The sequence below is a fragment of the Juglans regia genome, chromosome 1 (assembly GCF_001411555.2).
Source record: "Juglans regia cultivar Chandler chromosome 1, Walnut 2.0, whole genome shotgun sequence".
NCBI classification, from domain to species: domain Eukaryota; kingdom Viridiplantae; phylum Streptophyta; class Magnoliopsida; order Fagales; family Juglandaceae; genus Juglans; species Juglans regia.
Genome location: NC_049901.1, coordinates 3,791,673 through 3,818,045, shown reverse-complemented (window position 1 = coordinate 3,818,045; position 26,373 = coordinate 3,791,673). Strand labels below are relative to the sequence as shown.

The following is a 26,373-nucleotide window of genomic DNA, read 5'->3' as shown; positions in this document are numbered from 1 at the left end:
AATCAAAAAAAACTTTAAAAAAATTTTAAAAAAATAAAAAAAATTTTGGTGTGTGGTGTATGGACTTATGAATAGTAATACTCATTGAATTATGTATATTGTGTGATCGAATATAATAATATTTTAAATAAAAAATATTATTATTTTTTGGTTGATGACGTGAAAGAGCTAAATGTTTAGATTTTTATTTTTTTTTACTTTTTAAATTTTGGGCTAGAATAAGAATTGGAAATAAATTTTATTTTCTGGTTTGTTTAGATAATGAGATGAGATGATTTTAGATAAAAATTAAATAAAATATTATTTTTTAATAATAATATTATTTTAATATTTAAAAAATTAAATTATTTTATATTTTATATAAAAATTAAAAAAATATAAAATAATATAAAAACATTTTTATATTCAAAGGAGATATTTTACGGTGAAAAGACAACTTTTAATGAAACATGAGTGATGGTAGAATTATTTATTATTTTTTTCAAAGGTATAATAATATGTTGATAATGTTTATTATTTAAATTTAAACAAGGGAAGATAGCAGAAGGGCGTAGGCGCAGCATTACTTACGAACGTCGACACTCTTGACCGGGTCAAGCGGCGCGTGGAGAACCAATCCCCACCCCCCTCCCATACGCCAACCTTCGAAAACATCATTAAAAATTTCCGAAACCAAAACATGGTGCATGACGTGGCCCATGTTTTGACGTTGCTGGGTCACTGAAACAACAAAACTGTCATTCTATTGCACATATTTCCTCCTCTAGGAACCGATGGATTAAACTCTGTAACATCGATCGTGTGGATGAGACTGTGAGTTAACACGCCGATACTCTTTTTTATTATTTATTTATTTTTTGAGGACGTGCTGATACTCTTAATTATCCGATATTATAGTATTTATGGTAATATCATTATGATAAGACTCTCATTCATAATGAATATTTGTTACTAAATCCAAAAGAATAGCGAAAATAAAAACTCACCAAGTTCTGGCTATATTCTTTTGGAGTTATGTTAATTACAATTTTACAACACTCTCAAAGCATGATATCCGACTTGAACAGGGCTTTTTTTTTTTTTTTTTTCCTCTTAAAAATCTTAATTTTTCTTTAAGGCAGTCATGTCTGGCTACTTAATTCTCTCTCTTTATAGAGAGCCATCTGGTGAAAGAGCGAAAAACCACCAAACGGCTATAATTGACGTTTCTAGTTTTCAGAGAGAGAGAGAGAGAGGCAGAGGGAGAGACCGAGAGAGAATGAGATAAACTTTAAGATTCGTTGGATTTTGCTGGGATTGCCTTGCCGTCTTTCTCTTTGAAATTGTGTCCTTTGGTTCGTCGAGGGATCGATCTGGGTCTCAACGATCTGAATTTACTTGCAGAGAAATAGAGGGAGACGCAGAGACAGAGGACGAATTGGGCATTTTCCTTCTTGGTTCTACATACTCTATATAACCATGTCAGATGGGTATTATAGTTCTAAGAAGACCGACGATATCTGCGAAGGCGTTTGTGGCCAGGTACTTTTCTTTTTTCTTTTCCTCCCCTCCCTTTTTAATTGTGTACCTTTCTTTTTTGCATCTTCAAATTTTGTTTTGCATCTAATTTTGTTGGGTTTGCTTTTTAGTTTTTTGCAATGGGTATGTTCGGTTTCCTTTTAGGATTAGAGTGGCTTTATTTTTTTGAGTTCACGTGCCCTTTTCAGTTATATATTTTCTTCTTTCCCGTTCTTTTAACAAAACAAATATAATTTTCCGGTTAGTTTGAGTTTTTCAGTAATGGGGAACCTCTGGTTTGGCTTAATATTCGATTAAAAGAAAATTTTTAAGTATATAATGTTCTCCCACATTTCTTTGTAGGTACTTAGATGGATATAGTCTCGCCCCTGCTAACTATGTTTTTGATTGATGGGTTTTTCTCTTCTCGATGACTGTAGTTTCAGAGTGTGCATCTGAATGAAGGCTTGATTTTCATCTTTTGCTGATTTTTTGAACTCTCAGATAGGCGTTGTCCTTTTTATACTTCGTGGGTAGCACCCTGTGCCTTTTTAATAAAGTTCAGTATCCTTGTCGAAAAATGAGGGTTAGAAGCTCATATGTTTTGTTTTACTCATTGAGGTTGATCTTTTATCCCTTGTAAGAAGGAATATTGAAGCTTTTATATATTTCTTCTATCAACTTTCTGGAAGCATTCTGGGATTCTATCTTTATCTGATGGTCATGTTTTTCTTACATCTATAATTCTTTATAAATGTTCCAAGCAAAGAGAATTGGTGCTATATATATATGGATTATAACAATTTCTATACCAATTTCTATAAGTATAGTTTTTAGATGTTTTGTTTTCTGGTGTACATATAATCCTGGCATCTTGCTGATCCAAAAAAAATAAAAAAATAAAAAAAATCCTGGCATCTCAGAAATTTTTTGCTTTAAATCCACAGCGGGGAACTCGTGCAGAGCTGATTATGTCAAGACTCCGATGTATTCTGCGAGGGTTGGACCTGAGGACCTATATGATTTTGTTTATGATTGTCCCCATATGCATCTTTGGTGTATATTTGCATGGGCAGAAGATCTCTTACTTTCTAAGACCAATATGGGAATCACCTCCGAAGCCCTTCCACAATGTCCCTCACTATTATAATGAGAATGTATCAATGGAGACTCTTTGCAAACTTCATGGGTGGGGAATTCGTGAATCACCAAGACGAGTCTATGATGCAGTGCTTTTCAGTAATGAGCTTGACATCCTTACAATCCGATGGAATGAATTGCATCCGTATGTGACACAGTTTGTTCTTCTCGAATCAAACTCAACATTCACAGGCTTGCCTAAGCCATTGCTCTTCGCGAGCAACCGTGACCATTTCAAGTTTATTGAACGTCGGCTGACTTATGGGACGATTGGAGGAAGATTCAAGAAAGGCGAAAATCCATTTGTTGAAGAGGCATATCAGAGATTAGCACTGGATCGGCTCTTGAAAATTGCAGGCATAGAAGATGATGATTTGTTGATAATGTCTGATGTTGATGAGATTCCAAGTGCCCACACAATTAATCTCTTGAGATGGTGTGATGACATTCCACCTGTCCTTCACCTTCGCCTGAGGAACTACTTGTATTCTTTTGAGTTTTTTATTGACAACAAGAGCTGGAGAGCTTCGGCCCATAGGTACAAAACTGGAAAGACTAGATATGCACATTATCGACAAACCGATGACATCTTGACAGATGCGGGGTGGCACTGTAGCTTTTGCTTTCGCCATATCAGCGAATTTGTGTTTAAGATGAGGGCTTACAGTCATACCGATCGGGTCAGGTTTTCTCATTACCTGAACCATGAAAGAATTCAGGATGTAATATGCAAAGGGGCTAACCTGTTTGACATGATCCCCGAGGAGTACACATTTAAGGAGATTATTGGAAAGATGGGACCTATTCCTCATTCTTATTCAGCAGTTCACTTTCCAGCGTATTTGTTGAACAATGCTGAGAAGTACAAATATCTGTTGCCTGGTAACTGCCAAAGAGAAAGTGGCTGAGTATTGACAAATGAGGTGTCTTTTGCAAAAGATTGGAGATACAGATTGTGCACTTCACTTAATAGGGTTCAATTTGATAATTGATGGTTTTTGTGAAGCAGCGATACTAGTATACATTAAATCTAACAAAGTGTAGGTCACTGTCTACAGAGATTAAAGAAATAACTTGCTGGTCCTTGGAATCTGATGGGGAAACTCTCTATATCCTCTTTTTAGGGAGTTGGTTTATTCCGATATGGAGGCATTCCAATTTTCCAAGTAGGAAGCTCGCTGCGAGGAGAATATCTGTATGGTTATGGAAGGCTTGAGTACCATTTCTTGTTGCTGTGGCACGATCCCCATATTGCATAGCAGTTGAATAACATTTCCTGGACTTTCCAATGCTGGGAATTAGGCTTTCTTAGATTCATATACTCTTATCACAACTTGGGTTGTCTACTCCTGATATGTATCATCTGATTATTGTTGGATCTTCCGTTGATCATATTACTGATTTATGCCACAGACCTTAAGTTAATAGTTCATAGTTAAATTTCAATTTTTCCTCTGCTTTTTTCTTCTGTGTTTGTGTCGTAGCAAACCTCCACAGAATAGATGGTTTTTTCTTCTATGTCTAATGGGTCATCACTGCCAGAAATTACACGCCAGGACTAGGTTGTATATATGTCAGGAGTTTCTTCTAAACATTGTCAACACTTTTTAAGGTTCACAGGCTGGCATTATGGGGCACCTCTATCTGAAATAGGTGACCTATTTAGCCAATCCTGGAAGTTAATAACTTAATTGTGACCCACCACTAATCTGCCTCTGTTTGCTTTCAAACTTATAATGAGGAGAGTGAATGTGATGTAGTTTTATCTGACTTGATTGACTCCATTTTTCCTTCTTAATTGAGAATAGCAAGTCTCTTTTCAAGAGCTGGACATATTCTCACGGGTTGATTGCTCTTTTTTATTTTTATTTTTTATTTTATACTTCATCTCATCAGAAGTGGGACGTGTGATTTCAATATTGAAGATCAAGCCAAGGTGCCACACTTTCCTCCCACAGACAAGAGAATGATGAATGGCATATTTTAAATTTTCCCACCAGCAGCACCAGACAAAGACAGAAGCAAACAAGATCGAGTGTAATTTCTAGGAAACAACCTGTGGCATCATCAGCTGCTTTCGGGGATTTCCTTTGGCTATTAGAAAAAACCAAAAAAAAAAAAAACAAAAAAATTGTCTGATTCTGGTTTGAACAACTGTATAATAGCACGATCGTTCTTAGAACTTGCTTGGCTTTTTAACATTCTCTCTGTCTCCTTTGCTGAATTCTTTTGCACAAAGTTAAGATTAGTAGATTATTATGGATCTTCTGGTCTGAGACGACACCCTTTCTCTGATCATAATATTATATACTTCTTTGAAGTTTGAAGTCTGAAGTCTAGCAGTCAGCATATGGAGGGCAGAGAGTGAGATTGCCCAAGTGTCTGAACTTAGATTATTTATATTTTATACAAATTCCATGCCTTCACTGCTGATCTTTCAACAAAAACCCTTCCCCAGAAGCTACACCCCTTTCAAGTTTCACCATCAATCTTCCAACAACAACCATAAATTATCCCAAAAATAAAATAAATAAAAGGCTTGAGTAATGTGACATAGTCATTGGCCAGATACTCACTCTGACATAAAAATTCTTTAGCTGGGCATGTGGTAGTTGAGCTAACTGAGATCTTCCGGTCTGCGTGCGTGGGAGCAGCTCAACTGAGATACCATACTAAATTAGCCAAATGTTCCAAACATACCTATATCTTATCTCTCTCTTTAAACAATATTGATTTTTTTTATTTGGAGGTTTCGAACTCCAAATCTTCATTTTGAAGGTCGGAGATTATGCCAACCAAACCACATGCGTTTGACAATATTGACTTGTTTTTATTTATATATTCTTTATTTTTTTTTCTTTGTTTGCTTTTTTACCTCAATGGGGAAATGTCAAATGCAGTTTTAAAGAAAAAATATCCAGGCCAAAATATGAAAAAGAAGGAAAAATATTGGAATAAATCTTAATTTAACCTTTTTTTTTTGCATAAAAAGCGTGGACTGACTACGATCACAACCCATGAAAGCGTTTTCATGGATTACCCAGAAAGTCTTGATTACATAATTTATATGATATCTGGCCTCAATAATGTCAATGTTACAGGATAGTCTTGCAAGACGATGTTGACTGATAATACTACGAAAAAAAAACAAAGAAAAAGAAAGAGAGATAAGAAGGCACGCCTACTCGGGACGGCCCCAACCTACGAGGTCGTTTTAGAACATGTTGACTATTGTCGATCACTGATGGTGATGGATAGTAAAGTCTATACAAATTATTTTATTTTAATATTTTAATATTATAAATAAAAATATTTTTTAATTTTTAATTTTTTATATAATTATTATCTGATCATTATAAATTTTTTAAACTTTTAAATAAAATATAAAAAATAATTTAATTTTTTCAAATCTCATACTAAAAATAATATTTTAATTTATAATTTTTTTTTTCTTTTTTTTCAAAATTTCATAAAATATATTAATTAATTTAAATATTTTATTATTATTCATAAACTATTTTACTATTATTTATATATCATCTCTTCTTATAATTTAAAGGAGATTGTTGTATACTTTTCTAATAACCTATTTGAATAATTACTATTCGTAAAAAAAAAAGTATGATGTTAGGAATATCGTAAAAAATATTTTCTTAAAATTATTAAGTAAAAAGAAAAATTAAAAATTAAAATAAAAAATTCTAACTGTTAAAAGGAACGGTAAGAACTAACGGTGACACCATATTTTCCTAAAAAAAATATCTGTTTATGAATCTGTTAAGAATTTATATTTTTTTGGGCATGTTGTCAACTTGTCATGAAGTGGGCCCCGTGTTATGCCACGTGTACATAGCTGACCGGGTCTATCGTCCACCGTCCAGCTTGACAAATTGACCTGGTTTGATGGGCAAGGCAAGACTTGCTTTAACAGTTACCGTACCAACATGTTACTTGGCTTTCTTGAGGGGATGAGAATTGACTTGGCTTTGACGACGACACAACTTTGTGGAAGAAGATTTTGTTCCACGAACCCGAGGAGCAATGCTTCATAGGACAGGTGGCACTTGTAGATTCGTCCATCTATGATTTTTTTAAAAGTAACCAGCTAGACCATCAACTTTTCATAAGCAAATATATATATATACTAGCAATTATATAACGTGCACGTTTGTCTATTTGTTTATTTAAAAATGATATGTCTAAAAAAATAATATGATATGTAAAAATGATATATATATATTTTTTAAAAATCAATTAGTTAATAATTTAATATACAACAACAAAAAAATAAATTTTAACAAGCATCGTAATGATAACAAAATATTATAATAATATGAATAATATGAAAATTAAAATTTTTTAAATATTTTAACAATAATTTTCTTAACAAAATATATGAATTGTGTAGAATTTGTGTGGTGTTTTTGTGATGATTTTTGTGGGTCATATGTGTGGTGATTTGTGTAGTAATTTTGTGATGATTTGTGTGGTCATACTGTTCATGTAGCACTGTTCATTACTATAGCATTGTTTATTACTATTCACGTTTATAGCAACTTTTAAGATAAATGAGATATATATATATTTATAAATAATAATATATACACAATATATTGCACAATATATTACACAATAACGTTATAAAATAAAGATATTTTTATAAAATAATATTACTTTTATAAGATATTTTATAAAAATATCACTCATTTAAAATATAATTGTGTAAAATGTTATAAAAAATATTTTATGTAAATCATTTTCCTATAGTTATAAGGTAAGATCATAAAAATATAATTTTTTTATGAGGAAAATGTTTAAACAACAAAAAAAATATCACAAAATTAAATTCACGAACTGTTGTGACTAATATAATATGCTAAATTATAAATTGTAACAAACCCAATACGATAGTGAATAAAAATGAAATATCCCACTTCGAGGATGAGAAAACTTTCAAATAATTCGGAAAGAAGAAGAAGAATATGAAGAAAAGTTCTTTTACTTTCTGATTGAAGACCAAACCGTTACTTAAACCCGAAGACCCTTACTGGGCCCAAACAACAAACACCAATGAACAGAAAATTCCTCTTAAGGGCTCAAGCCCATTACCAGCTACAACTAACAGTCCAACTAAATAGCAAAAGACAGACTATAGCAAGCTACATTATAAAATAGATATAATGTATTATATGAAATCACGTCAATTTATAAGTTTTTTTTTATAGAATCGTTTTATAATTACAGCAACTTCTATTTTAAATGTAGGATCTTTTTGTAAAAACATCCTTAATTTATAAAAATGACATTCGTTTAAAAGTGAGTTGTGAAAAAAACCACAAAAGAATTGTCAATTGTCTCCCAACTCTATCACTACTCACTTGTAATTTATAAAACTTGTACGTAAAGAAAGGTTCATAGAGCTATAAAGCAGAGGGAGAAGAGATCAATATCATACTTGGAGGGATTTGATTAAGGAGAGAGAGCATACTCTGAAGAGTCCTCGCAGCAGCAAACATTGGTGTCAATCCAAGATATATATGTCTGTCTAATCGACCGACTTAGGAAAATATTTAGAAAAGAGTACAGTCGTGGAGTGCGCAAGCGCCGTGCAGTCATTTTGAAAAATAGTGGAGTACACCATAGTCAACTAGTGGAGATAGAAAATGCAATGAAAATTGAGAAAAGGCACAGAAATAGAAAACAAAACGATAATTATCATTGCAATAAACTTTCCTTCCAATACATCATCAACAAATGTCAATGTTTCCTACATGGAATACATCTTCGGCAGATGTTAATGCCAAGTATTTAATTGCTACTTCCATGCTTTCTCAAATGCCATAACCAGTGGCAATCTTTAACAGCCACAGAAACAACAAATACATCTGTCGTACAAGCCTCTTTATGTTTCTCCCCTAGGAGTAACATGAACAGCATCTAGATAGCAGGAATCACCGAATCCAGGCACCTACATGGTGCATTGACGCTTGAAGAAGCCGAGATAGAGCCAGAACATGATATGCATGCTTTGGAATTCAACTTGAACCGTAATATCGGCTCAAGGTATCAATATCTGATACCAGACAGCTGAAAGAGTCTGCCAACTCCATGGCCCTGAATGCCTTGAAGCCTAGCAGAGTTCGAAGAGCCCCAGCAGAGATGGGAAAACTCCAATTTCCTTAAAGAAATGAGGTCCAGCCATTGCCTCAGAAGAAAATGTAGAAAGAGAAGAGGATAGTGACATCAGAACTCTCATATGGAACAAAACTGAGAATTCACGGTAATTCCCACTTTCCTTCAGAATGTCACTCTAACCGGTCGAACCAACCGAGAATACTGTCTTGAGAACTAAACAGCAAATCCTGCACACATATATGTGAGTTATGAGTCTCAGTAATATGTCAGAAAGGTTCAAAGAGCAGAGGAAGAAGGGTAGGAAGTGAAGCTTACACCAAGTTGGAAATCAGGTGGTGTATCTAGTTCTATGTTCTCAAGGTCAGCAATTCCGGGAGACACATTATTAATTCCACTATCCTCATCTATGTTGCTAACAAAGTCAGTATAAGAGATGTGATTCATGCTTGAATGATCTACAGCACGAGAATCGAAAACCTCCTTGCATAGCAATGAATCATCTGTGCATTTTAAAACAGAGTTCTCAACGGCCTGAGATTCGCCTGCCAACCATGCAGGGTACTCCATCTTGTCCTTAGTCTGAATATCAGGTGCAGGGGCGCGAGATGCTTTAGAGCCATATTCTGCTTCCTGTTTCACAAACATAAACTGAAGTGAGGATCAAATACATTAAGGCATCTTGGGAAGCACAAGCAAACGCTACAATAATATTCTCTGCTTTCAACAACATTTTCTCTTCCTTTGTATCCCTTGATCATCACTGCCACTCCCCAATAGTTTACTAATGGGGTAGAGTGATTTTATCGGACAACTGACAAGGATATTACAGAAATTGCCACATACCTGAGCAGGGGACAGGAGTAAGTTACTGTGATCAAAATCATCAAGCAGAACAGATTTCCCAGGGCGAGGTGGATGGGGAGGGTTTGCTTTCGGAGTCCTAGGACTATTTTGTAGAGTCATAATTTCAGAATCCTGAACCACCGGGCTGCCATCATTATTGTCAGTCTGCTTTGGCTGTTGGTAGAGAATTTTTGAGACCACATATTCTCCTTCCTTCTCTTCTTCTTCGGTCCCAAGATGATATTGATGCATCACCCAATTGAACTTACCCGGCTTGGACCCCTTCTTTGAACCTTTATACAGCACCATGATCTTCTTACAGCCCTTCTGCACTCCATTTTCCATCACAGGTTTGGTCTTACCTGTCTTGTGCCAGCGGACATGCTCCTTGTTCAAACTATGTTGACTATGGATCTTGCGGCGTTTCCGATGACCAGAAGCATATGCATTCATTGTTCTGTGAAAGAAATGGACACTGCTTCCATCTCTTTTAGCCCCTGAAAAGGAGAAAAAAAAGAAAGTACAGCAATCTAGACCATAGTTCGATTCACCCAGCCCCTTAGAGTTGCATTTGGTCCAAATTTTGGTCCTTTTTGTTTATCTGTAAGAAATTTTTTGGTCAAATTGAAAATATACTTCCATCTGGATAGAGAAAATAATGAGAATAGGGACAATACTAAAATCTGATTAAATGGAGCAGCCACATTAACTTCATTAATTTTGACCATTCTACAAAGAAAAGATAAAGACATGAAATGAGAATTGATTTATTCAGGAACTAAATAAAAATTATAGAATGAACCAGTAATTGAAAACCATATCTGTATCTTCGGACTCAAATCACGTTCATACCCTTAAAAATTTTACTTGGAGGCAAAAAGTTTCGGCAAGGCCAAGAGTTATCCTGCTTTCACTTTTATACTTTCCCTTTCATTTTCAAGGCCTTGGGTTGCCCCTACCCTAGAATCGGCAGCCTTCCTTAGAATTATCCTCAATTCAGATATTAATCTAATTTTGTCTACCGACTCCATTTTGAAGATTATTTGGCCAATACACTAAAATATACTACAGATTTCACAAGTCAGCTCCCCTCACCTGGAAGATTTTCTGGATGGGTGTAGCAAATTCCTTGCTCCTCCTCAAGTGTTGGGATGAACTCATCAATAAACAAGTGTTCCTTTGAGTTTCCAACACCACACTTTGCTGCTAAATGTTCTAAGAGCTCTGTATCTGAAGGATCAAACTTCACACCAAGAGGCAGGCCGGGCCATTCAGGAGAAACCTGCACAGGAGAGGCAATGATGTCAACAATACAGAGTCTACAATTAGACAATTAAAATGATGCCAAAAAATACCGTAAATGCAGTCTCCATTAAAGCCAAACTTCTATGCAGATAGAGCGAAATTTTAAGGTAAGGTGATTGTGTGAAATCCGAAGAATGTTTTCCAACTTACATCACTGTTGTCAATACAATAATGGCATTTTGGGCATTCACGATTTGCTCCGCAGTCTTTAATTTGATAAGCAGGAGAACGAGTAGCATTTCTCACTTTTGTTGCCAATCCTCTGCCATTGATTAGCCAAGGCCTATAGGAATGATATGCTATAACCTTAGAGTTTGATGAAGAGACAGAGACATCACATAGCTATAAGCAGAGGAATAATTAGCAACAATATGCCAAAAGTTCAATATTTAAAAAGGCTTGAAAAAAAGATTTGCAAAGAATAAGCAACAAAAGAGAGAAGCACGCATGTGCATGAATAAACAATCAGTATTCACCCGTTATGGCGGAATATCATTGCAGTAGTGCGTGAGTCTGTGAGATGGATATCCAAAACAAGCTAGAAAAGATGTGCACTTTCAGTGAAAAGGGTCCAAGTAAAGAACAGCAATTCTTGAAGTCAGCTTTCCTTGAGAAGATTTATTATAGATATACTTCTTCAAATATACAAGCATAACCAATACTTCTAACGATCCTTCATCTACAAGTGGTCCCTCATCATCATCCAGAACACTCCAATAATCACCACATTGACGAGAGTTCAGATATCGGCACCCATGACAAGGCTAAAGCTAGAGGAGGGCAGACAAGAAGACTGGAAATGGGTTTTCAAATTAAATCCAAATATCCGTTTAGTCATCAAAATATTGACCGAAAGAAAGAGACTTTAGCGTTTGCTCCAACCACAAGACACAAACTTTAATATGCCACACCCTTCACATCAGCATTTTCCAAAATGGGGAAACTCTCAGAAGATAGAAATCTAGCTAGAGAATCTCATCTGACATGGGTTCTCTCGAGTCAGAATCTACCACCCCGTAGAGTTTCATTCATCCAAAACGCATTGCTTATTGTGAACAAAACAACAAAAAGATTAAAATTATAACAACAGGAAGAGCATCCGGATAAACCCCAGAAGCTATAATTTAAAATCGTAAACAAACAAATGAAGAAGAAGAAGAAGAAAGAAAAGAAGACCGATTTGTACGGAGTCAGGGCATACCCCAAACAAAAATGTAAACTGAAAACTGCCCCCAAAAAATATACTAAACTCTTCGTATTCGTGGAACCTATTTTCTTCTTTCTTAATTTACTTCGTTAATATTTTAAGCTTACCTCGCCATATTCTATAAGAAGTAGACGATGCTGAACCAAAGCATAAACCGGAGAGAGCGAGTAAAGAGCCTTTTAGTTCAGCGTGCTTGTGTTTTTAAGGTTGCGCATGAATGAGAGGCAAAACACAGCTTTGTAGCTGTTTCGACTACGAGAGGTTCAGGTTGGGAATCCTTCCTAAAACAAAGACCCGAACCGTGATTTTCTTTCTTCAACGTCGCATGACAGTGGCATGGCCAACCGTTGACCGAACCTGGATCCGAGGCTATTGCTTCGGCGCAAAACAGAGGAACTTGTCGAAGAATGTCGAGAAGTTGGGGCCTCGAGAACATATCGGGAAAAGTGTCAAATTTCGGTGGTGCGGACATGACTACCTTGCTCCCCAAGCCAAAGAGTCAAAGACTATGAAAGTGAACTCGCTTTAATTTCTGTTACCTTTCCTGCCACTTCGCCGAAATAGAGTAATAATGAAAAATGGAGGGTTTGGTTATATAAAATAAAATAAAATAAATTATTTTATATAATTATTATAATTATTTTAAAATTTTATATAAAATATAATAAATAATTTAATTTTTTAAATATTAAAATAAAAATAATATTAAAAAATAAAATTTTATTTAATTTTTAATAAAATTTCTCATTTCTTCTAAATTGTTACTCAAACGAGGCCTAACAGAATCTCTTCCACTTTACGATGCTTGATTTTGATGTCGTCTGTCCAAATCACACAAAAGCTTGTATCAATGCAACTATAATTAATGCAAACTTTAGTCACATCCACAAGACTTAATTTCTGCGCACTCATTTTTTTTTTTTTTTAAAAGAGAATGAGTGTATTTATCCATCATAAAATTATAAATATTATTTTTATTTTTATAAATATTAAAAAAAATGGATATATGAAACTTAACACATCCATTATTTATCCATATATATATATATATATATATTGCAGCATAATTTCATCCCAAAAAAAAAGGATCGTGGGTCCAAAGGGAGAATCTTTTCTATCGCTCGATCATTTTACTGTTCTTTACGCGGTAATGACACGGCACTGATTGTGATACTCTTTTTCTTAGAAACAAATTTTTACTTGAAAGGTACCACTTCCAACCACTCGTCGTAGTATAGTGGTGAGTATTCCCGCCTGTCACGCGGGTGACCCGGGTTCGATCCCCGGCAACGGCGAACATTCTTTTCCTTGCATTTTTTGTTTTTGACTAAGGCCTTGGATTCAGAAAGAATTTTATTTCATTATTATAATTTTTTTTAAATTTTCACATAAAATATAATAAACAATTCAATTTTTTTAAATCTAAAAAAAAAAAAATAATATTAAAAAATAATATTCTAATAAATAATTCTATATATAATCGTGAAATGTGTAAACATATGGTAATCGCTTTGAAAAAGAGTGAGGTGTACTATTAAAAAATTAATTTTTTTCATGTGAGTTTTATATTTTATTCACTTTTCTTCAAAATAATTACACGACGATTATATAATTCACAATTATAAATATATTTTCTCTTGCCCAAATGGCATAGTTCTTCATCATTGGGGTTAATAACTTAATTATGTCGTTGCCACCTCAGAATTTTAGTCCAACATAATTTGTGTCTGATGGCTTTGGGAACGCGGTTTGTACAATTACTAAATATCATACATATATCATTACTACGTGAATGTTAACAGTCAATACATACTCCAGAAGATTTCTTGCATACAAGTAGGAGTAAAGGCCTTTGGATGGGACCTTATTTCATAACAAGACTACATCTCAGCAACCCCTACTCCAAAAATCAGTAGAATCAAACTGAAATCGATGTGGATGAAGTAAGAAACTTTTGACTGTGTGTGACGTCGGCTCCGACGACTGACTTGAGTCCTCTAATGTCAACTAAACTGACTAATTTTGAGCAAAAGTAACGTTTCCTTTATGAAGTATGATGCAGGATCTTGTAATATTTCCGATAGAGCTTATTGAGATTGCTTAACAATAACTTGGGATCAGTAACACTGTCTAAAGCAACTGAAAAAACTTGTAGGCTTGTCTTCCACGCCAGCATTTGGGGTTTCCTCTGAGTCACCTCTCCCAGCCATTAAGGAACTTGTACCCGGCGATTCTGGGGGAAACACAGTATTCTCGGGTGCGTATATCTGAGGAGGGACTACAGGCTCTGGTGGTGAAATGATAGAGAGATAGCGCAAGAGCATCTGTATTATTTGGGAGAAGTTAGGCCGAGCATTAGGGTCCTCTTTCCAACATGAAGTCACGATCAGAGCCAGATCCTCAGGGAGGTTTTCAGCACTGGGCCTCACATTCTGAAACAAGAAGTATTTTTGAATGGTGATAACTTCAAAGCTCCAACAAATGAATGACATTTACATAAGCAATGGGACCATATGAGACCTTGTGGCTTACAATGCATATTCAAAACTATAATCACAAGAGAAGTGCTATTCATCATGTTTTTGGCAGTCGTTCTCACATCATCCTCTAATGTGGCATTAAAAGATTAGAATACCCCTTCAAGTATCAGTTATGCGAATTCCACATACATTCTAATCGATGTCAAAGTTTGAACGGGAGCGCTTAGTAAAGTTTTAAGAATGGTTCAACTTTCAGCAATTTAGTCTTGCAACCATCCATAGATTTTCTTCTTCCTCCCCACCGCAGAGCAGCTAGGGATGTTTCTCTCTCCACGAGTTCTTCACCGAGATGGTCAGGCTATTAGGTAACTACTGGTTAGTGTTCCTGTGTGGGTGCAGAAAATGTTGCTCATCAAATCGCATGAAAGGTCTCCTAAATCACACGAGTTTCCCACACTCGTTGTAATAAGGATAAAGTGGAAAAGAATTGCTGCCAAAGCAATCAGAATTTTGTTAACCTTCCCCTTCCTATGATCTTAAAAAGTGAGATGTGAATAATAAACTAGATGTCATTAAAGTTTCCATCTAAACTTATTCTATATTAAGATAATACAAACTCAAAAAGTACCTATGTTGGATATATCATAAGACGATATCACATTGTATAGCTACCTTAAATGCGGCTGCATATGCTGCCTGTAGATTTGACATGCCTTCAAAAGGCAATCTATTGTGGATGAGCTCCCACAGCACGATTGCGAAGCTGTAGGTGTCCACCTTGTGATTGTAATGCTTCTTATCTCCATGCCTTAGCGTGACTGTGCTGTAAAGCTGTAACCAAATCGTAAGGTGAATCATTAGTAATTTAAAACACCCACTGGTCAAACAAAATACACTAAAAATATTTGAGCGTTTTGAGTACCTCTGGAGCCATCCAACGATATGTCCCTGTTTCAGCAGTCATCATCTCTATTAATGACTCTTCTCTAGCTAAACCAAAATCTGCAAGTTTAACTGTTTTATGGTCGGCAGTCAACATCAAGTTTTCTGTGAAAGGGAAAGGAAATGAAGTCATCAGAATTCTGCTTAATCCTAGATTCATCAGGGCTTTGACTATTTCTATGAAAAAAATTTCTTGATTACCTATATAAAAAAAAAAAAAAAAAAAGGATTCATCAGGAAGCAGATACACCTGATTTATGAAGATGGAACTACTATAAATTGAATTTGACAGAAACAACGGGATCCTAAACCAACTGGACAACATGAAACCTTCTCTTAAGAAACAGCACACCAAAGAAATTTAGAGGTGAGGTCCAACAACAGTCGAGGAAATGCAAACTAGGACAAACACAAAGCAATGCCTTCAATGATCTTTAACCTTCTTCTCCCATACACTGAGAAGCCTCTCAACAGATATCAAAATCCAAACCAAATTTTGCATCTACCTTCTTAAGCTATTCAAACATACACATTTTCATATGCCATAAGATCACACTGGAAGAGTCAGCCAGTTTCTTCATGTACAACCATGCCTATCACAGGATATCTATTATCTAATGCAATGTAAAGACTACCAAGAATAACATGGCTTCGATTTGTTAGTTTTTTTCTGCAAATTTATGGAAATTGGAGACCTTCAAGCATATCTTTGTAATTTGATTTGAGCGATGTACTATCTTAACTTCCTTGTTTTTCCTTTTCCGTTCTTCTTTGTCCTTTTTTCCTTTTTGCCCCCTTTAATAAACTATAGGTGGAAGAGCCAGGGGAGACCAGATCATTTGACAGAATTGGAGGCTTTTCCCTATTACAGGAGCAAAATTTAGCAACTCATTGCCCCGTACATGCAAAGAAACATCACATCCCTCATCCATAGGCACAAGAAGAGATGAAACGGGTAGTGGATGCTCCACTACTTTTAAGTTGCTTGCTAAAATGTTAAAATGAGTAAAAAATACGAAGGAAAAATTATCCTGCTTGAAACAAGTGTCCTGAGACTCACTCTTCTATATTGTCAGTAATTAAAAAGCACAAGTTTCCACCACAACTAATGACCTGGTGAAAATGGAGATGCAAATGGCAAGGGCAAGACATTAAACATGTTATGCAACGCCATTGTGAACCCTTCTGATAAAACTGAACTATAAATGAATTGGTATAGACTTGAAGTGCTTCCTGCCATTCAAACATTTCATTCCTATCTTTTATATCAAGGTAAGACCACATGTGGAAACAATATAAACTGAAAAACACATAAAAATGTAGCTGGCATGCTTGACTGCCAACACAGTAAAACAAGCATACCAGGTTTCTTCTCACTTATTTAAAAAAAAAAAGCATACCGGGTTTCAGATCCCGGTGAATGATCCCATGGGAGTGTAAGCATTCCATTGCACGAGCAATATCAAGTGCAAACCCAACCACCACATGCATATCCAAGCACCTTGGCCGCATGTTCAGCAAGTACTTGCGCAATGTCCCACCCAATAGAAGCTCAGTGACTATCACCATGACAGGTTCCTTGCACGCGCCAATAAACTGGCAATACACAGAGAGACAACCCTCTTAGGCCGACTTCAATGTTTTCATACAAGATATGACCACTAACAATTCGTTGATAGTCCAATTTGCCAAATTTCAAATCCAGATAAATAGTTTCATACACTTAAAATAATGGAAATATCATTCCCTTTTATGCTTATCAAACAACCTTCACTAGATTCTTGTGTTGAACTCTGGATAACATTGCAACCTCCCTGGCAAACCGCGCTTCTCTCTTGGCAATTTGTTCCGGACTCTCCCCTCTTTGGACAACTTTAACAGCAACTGGTTGACTTTTATATCTGCAAAAAAAAAAAAAAACAGAAATTCCAGCAAATTAAAGATTGAAATAACTGCACATAACAATACACCACTGGTTAAATCATCTAATCCACCAAGGCAATAACTGAAGACTTTATAAAGAAGAGCTAGGAAACATATATCGCCATTTTGAAAGGCCAAGGCTGAAACTTTAGCAGGCACAACAGCACCGATAAAATTTGGAAACTCTCAGTCCCACCAAAAGGTAAATCTAATTCCGAAGTAAATGATTAAGAGAGAATAATCCGGATAGACAAAAACATAGAGCACAGTTGACTTACTGTCCCTTGTAAACTTTTGCATGCACACCCTCTCCAATCTTAGGCCCAACAAGAAGTTGCTTAGGATCGACCAGCCACTTTGCATCCAAACTGAACTCCCCCACCGAGTAAATTCCATTGCCAGACCCCATTTTTTTTTCTTCTCTCCCTCTTTCTACAACCGGAACTTGGCTAGCAGCCTAGCATAAGCTGACTAACCAAAGTACACCCTTTTGTGCATCACGCATCTCACGTATTAAGAAGAAAAAGATGGTACAAAACAAAACTTAAAAGAGAGAACTATAGGACATGCTCGGTTCAGTACTAGTGGCAGGGCTTCTAAGACAGACCCATCCCCAAGATCACGCTCGCAGATCCAAAAACAATTCAACGTGTGCCTTTGCATAGGAGACAAAGAATAAAGCCCCACATGGTTCTAAGGCACCCACCAACGGCCCCAGAGTTGAAATATGTCAGAGACCCCAACACAATCAGAGACCTCAATAGAGGAAAATGGGATATTAAAAACGAAATCAGAGACCCCAACAAGTTCGGTCAGAAACAGAGCAGGAAAAAGTTTGTATAGGGAAAGTAAGCAAAATGGCAAAGCACATAAAGAAAGCTTAATGGAGAAATGGTTGAGCATGAAACTCAAGGACCCAGAAGGAGATATGGCGTTGGTTATGACTAATAAAATCTTCTCCGCGTATTGAATTGGCTCTGTGCTTTTTCTGCTGATAAAGCAGCGGAAGGAGTTGGGTCGGCGTCAGAGAACAGTGGACTTCTATTTTAGTAACAATAGATAAATAAATAAACAGAGAGAGGGAATAAAAGGAAAATCTTGATCACACGTAAAAATGAGATGATTATTACATTATTTATTGGATCATACTGTATTATATAATAGTAAAGTATATATTATTGACCCAAACATAAGGGTATCATATTAATTTTATAAAAATAAATTTATAAATTAATGTGATTTGATGTAATAGTTAAATTATAAAAAAAATATAATATAATATATCGTGTAATTTTAAAAAAAATATTAATTTATAAGTTTATTTTTATAACATATTTTTGTGAATTTATAAGCAGAAGAAGATAAAATAAAATATTCAACAAATTCAAATACTATTTTGACAATTAATGAATGTTGATAGTGCCAATTTTTCAAAACTATTAATTTTGTTTTTAAATGGAATTTAAATTTTATATAATTAGCCTCAACTTAAAAAAGAATTGTAAAAAATAAAAAATTAGAAATTTTACATAGCGCCCTAATTTTCGAGAGTTCTCATAGCTTTCTCATTTGTTATAACGAGTTTTATTTAACCATAAGTCGTTGTTAGAGCTCATATTCCTTTGTCCAGCAAGACCGTCGTTGGCCATCATTATTGTGAACCGTCACGGTTGACAATCTCCAATATCTTACATATTTTGAGTATTTTTACATGCAACTCGTGGGAGGAAAAATGCGTTTGACTTGGGGGCACCGACAGGTTTCACTCTGAGTTAGGTCAAATTGCTTTGGTAATTTTAGATGTTCCCATTTGGTTAATTAATTTATTATCAGTCATTTTTATATATTTTTTATTTATTTTATTGATGTGATTATTTAAAATAATTATTTTATATATAAAAAAAAAAAAACAAAATAGTCAACCATATTAATATAATACACAAAAAAATACATAAAAATAACTACACATAAAATTATTGATTTAATCATTTTTTCTTTCCGGAACTAAAATAGAATAATTAAGAATTGGACTTTTTTGGTTTTGGATAAAAATTAAAAAATAAATAAAAGGGTCCTTGTTTTCTTTTTGGGTTTGTTGCACCCTTGGCTATTGGACTTTTCTGTGCGAAGGCAGTCGGTGGGGATTGAGCCTTCTGCGTTCGACTCTAAGCCCACCGATCTTCCATACTTTAGTCGGTTCAAACTTTGTTTCTAGGGGAAAAAACAAAGGACTACGAAGAAGAAAAAGACAAGCATTTTCCATACTTTTGACTTTATCAGCCGCAGCCTGATCCGAACTTGTTCTTGAGTTAAAGGCTTCGAGTCCCCGTTGGGCTAGAGAGAGAGCGAGAGAGAGAGAGAGAGAGAGATGAGAGAGCATGCATGTGTCAATGAAATGATATATAATGCGCAATCCAATTGGTTCTAACACCGTTCATCTTTGTTTTGTGTTTCCTTAAGCATGTTAGATATTCCACATGACAGACACCATAGCTTGATTTAACCATCGTATAATGTGTAAATTCATCATTGCACCAATGTTTTCCTAAAATCACATAAATGCATTGAAAGAGAATAAAATTTCCTTTCTAGAAGAAAAAAATGAGTAAATAATTCATAAAAATTTGGCACTTGAGCCTAGTATCTTACAATATACCCTTCTCAGTTTGTCCTGGATGGCAATAAAACGAAAACACATGCATGCCTTTGGTGTCAGCGGCGCTTGTACAAACAAGGTTTCAGCTCAGGCCACTGGATTTCCTTCCTGTTGGGATTTTGCTTATCCTACAGCACGAGCAATGAATAAATTGGTAATGTACATAAGCCTTTTTATTGCTCCTAAGCGGATATATTGGTTACATAAATTGAAGGACCATAACAACAAGACGTGTACCTTTTTCTTGAAGTATAATATAATGAACATCTTGTTCGAGAAATCCTGCAACAAACTTGTCAGCTAGAACATAGAATATAAATTTTATCACAAGCATCAATCTTATAAAGGAAATACATAAAACCAACACCAATAGACCTTTAACTCGGAGGTAAATCCTAGCTCACAAACTGCTTTTGAGAATTTTTTTGGATCTGCTCCTCCAGTGTTTGGATCAAACCTGCTCTTTACTTCAGCTATCAAAAGCCAGCCACTGCAAATATCCAGGATATGTGAGAAAATTAGCAAAAAGACGAATCATGTGATGTGCAAAACTTTGGACCAAAATGGGTGCAAACCCTGGCTTAAGGACTCTGTGTGCTTCCTTGAGGTAACTTGCAAAGTTGGTCCCCATGAGTGAAAGGCAGAAAACAGCAACATCGATGACTGAAGTATCAAGAGGTGTCTGCCAATAAGTACACAAATTGCTTGAAAAGTGAGGGCCTCTAGCAACTTGTCTATAAACATTCTGAAACAAAATCTCGCAATTCTAGATTATTCATTTGGTTTCCTAATTCGAGATTCTGGAAGATAAAAAGCAATAAGGTCTGGAAATCTTATCAAACTCACAGTAGTGTGCAGTCACCAACATCTTGGCATACCATGTCAACAAAAGCATTTGCATCAAACTATTAGATGCATAATTAAAGATCACATACATAAACATAAGGGAAACATAACTCATTCTCTTATTTTATGGGATGTAAGTTGCTTAGTTGTTTTTGAAGATTAAAAAAAAAACTAGACAATTTTATCAAGACAGAGATACAACCTACAATGAATATTTTTTATAAGTAATATATATATATATATATATTCATCCACAGAATAGTTGCAAAGTCAAATGAAATGACATGTTTTTTAACTTTCAAAAAGTAAAATGAAATCACATACCTTGGACATGTCACAAGCAATTACTGAAGGATCATTTGAAACAAGATCAAGGGAGAATACTTTATTCTCTACATTTTTTGCAAGGCGTGCATCTCCTGATAAACACAGCAAAGTAATAGTCAAAAGAACACATTAGCAAGCATTAGACACATAATTGCAACCTACACACACATTCAGTTGATTCCATTGCAATGGTTAGAAATACAAATAAGAGTTCAGTGAACTCTCACCACAGCCAAAATCAGCTACAACCAAAGAAGGGCTGCCATTCTTTAGCCACTTTATAATTATATTAACCGGCTGTTCTGGCCAATGTGACATTTGCTCTTGATATCCTGCATGATACTAACCAGATAAGTAATACATGAGTTTAGACACAACTTCATAAGATAAATCAAAACAAATTTATTTGAAAATGTCTTCTATGCTCCATTTTTTGTAGAGGAAACAGAGAAACTAGAATGGAAAGATAAAATAGTACTATAGAGAAAGCTTATTAAAGGAAAGAAACTTGTCTTAGACACCTATTCATTTCTCCATCCCTAAAGAACTAAAGTTTCCAAGCCTGCATCTGGGTTTGATTTTGATAAATAAAATATCTTATTACTTATAAAAAAAAAAAAAAAAGTTTGAGCAACCAACCTAATCTGCAGGAAATACTCAAAAGCACTGTGAAATACGAACTGTCCTGATTAAGTGTGTTTGGACCCAATCGTCGTGTATAAAACAGTGAAATGTCCTAAAGAACGGTTGTATCATTCAGTATTGTCACAAACATTATGTAAAAGCTTAAAGGATTTCCAAACAAATGATTTTCTAATTCATGACATGAATAATCATTGGCAAGGACGTATTATGTAAAACTTATTGTGATATTACAATCACCAACGCTGATCATATCTAACCCAAGACTCTATATTTTTATATATTTCTGCAATTAAATACTCCTATGCTTCACATATTCCCTGAAAACATTGCTTCATTTGAAACCAAACTTTTTTTGTAGGTAAAGTAAGATTTTATTGATCGAGTAAATATGCAAAGCCCAAGTAGACAGGAAGTATACAAGGATAACACCTATCATTTGGAACAGAATAGAAGGAACAAAACTAACCACATTAAATAATGCCGGGTCCTCTTTGAAATAATCAAGCGCTTCTTTGCCACTGTAAAAGAAAAGAAGAAACGGCTAGACTAAAAGAATGGAATTTTTCCTTGTAAGCAAAAACGACTGTCCTAGAATGATAATTATTGCTAATCTAAGAAGTGCATAGTAGAAACTCAAATCGTCCAACAAAAAAATAAATTGCAGAGTTGATGATTTACGTGCAAGTGTATAGCTTCTCGTTAATCATCCTGAAATGCCCTCCTGATAACCTCGCTTTCATCTGTCAATTCAATAATAACACCACACTTACTCGCTAACCCAGTAATAATAATGATTAAAAAGTTAAGTTTTTTAGTACTACAAGGCTATCGATGAGTTCAAAAATTAATAAATACAATAATAAATTTACCTTATCGAGAAAAGTAGAGGACTTAGAGAAGCCCTGCGATTTTGTACGCTTAGCAAAAGCAGAAGTGGAAGGTTCTTCTTTTTCTTCCTCTTGACGTTCATCGACTTCTTCAACTGCCGCAGAATTGTCCTTCTCATGACGAAGCTTCTTGTTCTGAGACTTGAGACGTTTCGCCCTCTTTCGCTTGCTGCTCGGTTTCTTCTCCATTGCTTTTGTTTCCAACAACTCAAACTAGTTTATTTGAAGTTCAGTGAGCTAGTTCACGGAGTTCAGAGAAGTTCAAGAGATTCGGCCAGAAACAAAACAAAACAAAACCAAATCTTAGTTTTGGGCTTAGGGCTCTTTTCATACAGAAGACGTGGCTGAGCCAGTTGGGCCTAATTTTCTAGCTTAGTAGTTCCAAATCCAAGGGCCAGTTTTAAGTAGGAGTAATAATTTCCCTCAATCAGAACAACTCGAATTTCACATCCCACATTTAAAATTGACAATTGTTGTTACAACTTTGGAAATTTGATACAAATTTAATGAAGAATATAACTTGTTTATTCTATGAATTCTTCTCCTTGGAAACCACACCCGTCATTTCATTGACATGTCAAGACTTCATTTATAAGAGATTTTAATTTTAAATTTTTCTAACAAATTAAGTCTTTTCATGTCAATAAAATAGAGGGGGTTCAGGCGGTTATTAAAATTAGGAAATAATAACTGAATTGAGTTCATGGATTTACCTTGATCAAATTATGTACCGATAAATGATTTTTATATTCGAAACCCATTAGAAAGAAGGGATCCCATAAAAACTTCTTTCGAGCAATGGGTCAGACCCGATCATTTCTCAAGAACAATAGCTAAAGGGCCTGATACTACTACTTGAATTTGGAACCTACATGTTGATGATGCTCACGATTTTGATAGCCATAATAGTGATTTGGAGGAGATATATCGAAAAGTATTTAGTGCCCATTTCGGACAACTTTCTATCATCTTTCTTTGGCGGAGTGGCATGTATTTCCACGGTGCTCATTTTTCCAATTATGAATCATGGTTAAGTGATCCTACTCACATTGGACTTAGTGCCCATGTGGTTTGGCCAATAGTGGGCCTTGTATTCCGGTTTTCAAATAGAATTTTTCTTATTCTATTCTTAGGTCAGTGTGTAGCACATCATCCACACCATCTCAAATTTTAAAATTGATCTTTTAAATTAAATTATGTTGTATAAACATTTTATTTAATGCATTATCCACACGGACTTATAAATAAAATTTTCTTGATTCTATGAAATGGGTTAGAACTGAGGACAAGTATTATGTCTGTTTCAAAGATATTGAAATGAGGGGAAAAAACATTGGAAAAAAAACCATTGATGTTATGCCTCAGTGCAGGACCATTTTTGTGTAGCTCATCGACAATGAAGGTGACGAAGCAGTCAATAAAAATGACCCATTTTTAGCTTTCATGTATAAAGGAAGCATGCTCCGAGTTAGATTCAAGCTGAACAGAATATCAAAAAATAGAGACCTACTCCCATAATTAATGAGGATGGAGGTGACAATTAGGGGTGTAACTAGTCCAGTCCAGTCCGGTTTTGGACAAAATTTAAGATCAAACCGGTATGTACCGGTTTTGCATTTTTCAAAACCGATTCCTCACCCGTTACCCTCCTAAACCGGTATCTCCGGTTTCCGGTTCGATTCGATTTTCCAGTTTTTTACTAAAAAAGTTCATATACACAAACTATCAAACACACACACAGACATATACACTAACACACACAAACACATATAAATTCAAATGTTCAGTTATCTTCGGAAGTTTCAAATGTTCCAATACACTGACACACACACACGCATAGACATATACATATAAACAAACACAAACAGACACACAAAGACACACACAAAAACACATGTAAATTCAAAAAAGTTAATCCATATACATAAACATAGACTTCTAGCCATTGGCAACTTGTGGACTCGAGTTCACGCATATGGAGGGGGGGAATTACAGATGCTTCCCATCAACAACAAGCTGAACTTTCAGGTAATTTCACAATCACAATCACAAAAACCTAATAACACAATCACAATTACAAAACCCTAATGATTCATATAACTTGAATTAATTTCAAATAACTAAAATAAGTGAAATGAAAAAAAAAATAATGGAGAAAAATTACCGTGAGGAATTGAAGATTGAGAGACGTGAGGTGAGGTCGTAAGTCCGTGAGGGGAGGTTCGACGATGACAATGATTCCGTGAGCTCGCGGTATGTGCGACGGCCGGTGAGGGGATGTAGAGAGACGGAGACGAGAGGGCAGAGTAGAGGCGGAGACTAGAAAGGCAGAGACGAGAGTGAGGAGAGGCCGTAAGTCCGTGAGGGGAGGTTCGACAACGACGGTGATGCCGTGAGCTCACGGTATGTGCGACCGCAAGTGAGGGGAGGTAGAGAGACGGAGACGAGAGGGAGATTAGAGAGGCCGAGACGAGAGACGAGAGTGAGGAGAGGGGCACCCTTTGAAATAGTTGTAGTAGTATAAACTGGAATTATGAGAGAAAACGATGCCGTTTCCTTTGGTTTCAACTTTCAATTTTTTTGTTATTTTTTTTTTAAATGATAATTAAAAACAAAATTTGATGGTTTGAGAAATTGATAATTATAATTTTTATATATATTTGTAATATATTTAATACATAGTTAATAGTTATAGACTATAATGATTTGGTTATAGTGATTAATAGTGATTTAGTTATAGTGATTACTGATTAGTATAACTATAGTTTATATTAGACTATTAATATTAGTTATATATTAGTATAGCTATATAATATATTATATTATATAATAGTATTAATATTAGACTATTAGTATAGCTATATATTTATATTAGTTATATGTTAGTATTAGTTATAATGATTTAGTATAACTATATTAGTATAACTATAGTCTATATTAGACTATAAATATAACTATAGCTATAGTGAGTTTGTTATTTGTTATATTAGTACTTGTTAATTGTTATAGTGAGTTTAATTTATTATAAATATATTATTGAAAGTATTATAATGATAGTATTAGTATAGTAATTTATTATAGTGATAGTATTAATATAATAATTTAGTATTAGTATTACTATATCATTATTTTATATGTGATTATTTAGTATAGTGATTATTTAGATATGTATAATATATTAGTATTAGTTATATATTAGTATAGCTATATATAAAATGTTATTAATAATTTAATATATAGATTTTATGTTTAAAAAATATGATCAATTAAATTTTCATCTTTAATATTAAAATTTTATTTTATAAATTATAATAATATTATCTTATATATAATTATATTAATAATACATGATCAAACAAATTATAAATGTTTATATTTAAAATTAAAATTGTATATTAAAACTTATAAATTATAATATATAAAAAATATTTTGTATAATATTAATTTTATATAAAACTTATATATATAATATTAATTTACATATATATATTTTCCAATCGGACCAATCCGGTCCAGTCTGATCTTAAAAATCATGAAATT

The 26,373-nt window shown here is 34.6% G+C and overlaps 4 protein-coding genes and 1 long non-coding RNA gene across 7 annotated transcripts; 2 read left to right on the top strand and 3 right to left on the bottom strand.

Moving 5' to 3' along the window:
* Window positions 1-39: 39 nt before the first annotated feature.
* Window positions 40-23,921, top strand: LOC118349391. The gene is made up of 3 exons (XR_004802373.1): window positions 40-50; window positions 4,999-5,001; window positions 23,602-23,921. It is a non-coding gene; the product is annotated as an uncharacterized LOC118349391 (long non-coding RNA).
* Window positions 1,141-4,105, top strand: LOC108982501. The gene is made up of 2 exons (XM_018953903.2): window positions 1,141-1,521; window positions 2,445-4,105. Exons 1-2 carry the CDS (start codon window positions 1,459-1,461, stop codon window positions 3,543-3,545), a joined length of 1,164 nt encoding a protein of 387 aa, XP_018809448.1. The 5' UTR covers window positions 1,141-1,458; the 3' UTR covers window positions 3,546-4,105.
* Window positions 8,334-12,631, bottom strand: LOC108982494 (SUPPRESSOR OF GAMMA RESPONSE 1-like). 2 transcript variants are annotated; one of them, XM_018953889.2, is made up of 6 exons: window positions 12,235-12,631; window positions 11,071-11,203; window positions 10,711-10,897; window positions 9,616-10,112; window positions 9,088-9,402; window positions 8,334-8,999 (listed from the first exon to the last, which is right to left on the bottom strand). In XM_018953889.2, the coding sequence occupies exons 1-6, from the start codon at window positions 12,240-12,242 to the stop codon at window positions 8,943-8,945; spliced, it is 1,197 nt and encodes a 398-aa protein (XP_018809434.1). In that variant the 5' UTR covers window positions 12,243-12,631; the 3' UTR covers window positions 8,334-8,942. The 2 variants fall into 2 exon arrangements, with proteins under 2 accessions (XP_018809434.1, XP_018809433.1); XM_018953888.2 differs by lacking the exon at window positions 12,235-12,631 and adding an exon at window positions 11,397-11,933.
* On the bottom strand, window positions 13,861-18,600 carry LOC109004226 (serine/threonine-protein kinase STY13-like). Its single transcript, XM_018982703.2, has 6 exons — window positions 17,751-18,600; window positions 17,318-17,450; window positions 16,950-17,145; window positions 15,530-15,654; window positions 15,280-15,438; window positions 13,861-14,559 (listed from the first exon to the last, which is right to left on the bottom strand). The coding sequence occupies exons 1-6, from the start codon at window positions 17,879-17,881 to the stop codon at window positions 14,245-14,247; spliced, it is 1,059 nt and encodes a 352-aa protein (XP_018838248.2). The 5' UTR covers window positions 17,882-18,600; the 3' UTR covers window positions 13,861-14,244.
* LOC109004228 (ribosomal RNA-processing protein 8) lies at window positions 19,967-25,283 on the bottom strand. Of its 2 annotated transcripts, XM_018982706.2 has the most exons (10): window positions 24,998-25,283; window positions 22,816-23,070; window positions 22,625-22,686; window positions 22,413-22,464; window positions 21,529-21,643; window positions 21,299-21,393; window positions 20,704-20,810; window positions 20,504-20,618; window positions 20,366-20,410; window positions 19,967-20,256 (listed from the first exon to the last, which is right to left on the bottom strand). In XM_018982706.2, exons 2-10 carry the CDS (start codon window positions 23,020-23,022, stop codon window positions 20,185-20,187), a joined length of 870 nt encoding a protein of 289 aa, XP_018838251.1. In that variant the 5' UTR covers window positions 23,023-23,070; window positions 24,998-25,283; the 3' UTR covers window positions 19,967-20,184. The 2 variants fall into 2 exon arrangements, with proteins under 2 accessions (XP_018838251.1, XP_035549650.1); XM_035693757.1 differs by lacking the exon at window positions 24,998-25,283 and having other exon boundaries at window positions 22,816-23,100.
* Between the last annotated feature and the right edge of the window lie 1,090 nt (window positions 25,284-26,373).

What these genes read in the sequence shown, in the direction of transcription:
- LOC108982501 (XM_018953903.2), top strand. Translation starts at nt 1,459, where the DNA reads ATGTCAGATGGGTATTATAGTTCTAAGAAGACCGACGATATCTGCGAA. An exon ending in GCGAAGGCGTTTGTGGCCAG is followed by an intron (nt 1,522 to 2,444) that starts GTACTTTTCTTT and finishes TTAAATCCACAG; the next exon opens with CGGGGAACTCGTGCAGAGCT.
- LOC108982494 (XM_018953888.2), bottom strand. Translation starts at nt 11,416, where the DNA reads ATGATATTCCGCCATAACGG. An exon ending in TACTCCTGTCCCCTGCTCAG is followed by an intron (nt 9,403 to 9,615) that starts GTATGTGGCAAT and finishes TTTGTGAAACAG; the next exon opens with GAAGCAGAATATGGCTCTAA. An exon ending in CACCTGATTTCCAACTTGGT is followed by an intron (nt 9,000 to 9,087) that starts GTAAGCTTCACT and finishes ATATGTGTGCAG; the next exon opens with GATTTGCTGTTTAGTTCTCA.
- LOC109004226 (XM_018982703.2), bottom strand. Translation starts at nt 17,881, where the DNA reads ATGGGGTCTGGCAATGGAATTTACTCGGTGGGGGAGTTCAGTTTGGAT. An exon ending in ATCGTTGGATGGCTCCAGAG is followed by an intron (nt 15,439 to 15,529) that starts GTACTCAAAACG and finishes ATTTGGTTACAG; the next exon opens with CTTTACAGCACAGTCACGCT. An exon ending in CATATGCAGCCGCATTTAAG is followed by an intron (nt 14,560 to 15,279) that starts GTAGCTATACAA and finishes TTCTTGTTTCAG; the next exon opens with AATGTGAGGCCCAGTGCTGA.
- LOC109004228 (XM_018982706.2), bottom strand. Translation starts at nt 23,022, where the DNA reads ATGGAGAAGAAACCGAGCAGCAAGCGAAAGAGGGCGAAACGTCTCAAG. An exon ending in TGTAGCTGATTTTGGCTGTG is followed by an intron (nt 21,394 to 21,528) that starts GTGAGAGTTCAC and finishes TGTGTTTATCAG; the next exon opens with GAGATGCACGCCTTGCAAAA. An exon ending in CACAGAGTCCTTAAGCCAGG is followed by an intron (nt 20,619 to 20,703) that starts GTTTGCACCCAT and finishes GGATATTTGCAG; the next exon opens with TGGCTGGCTTTTGATAGCTG.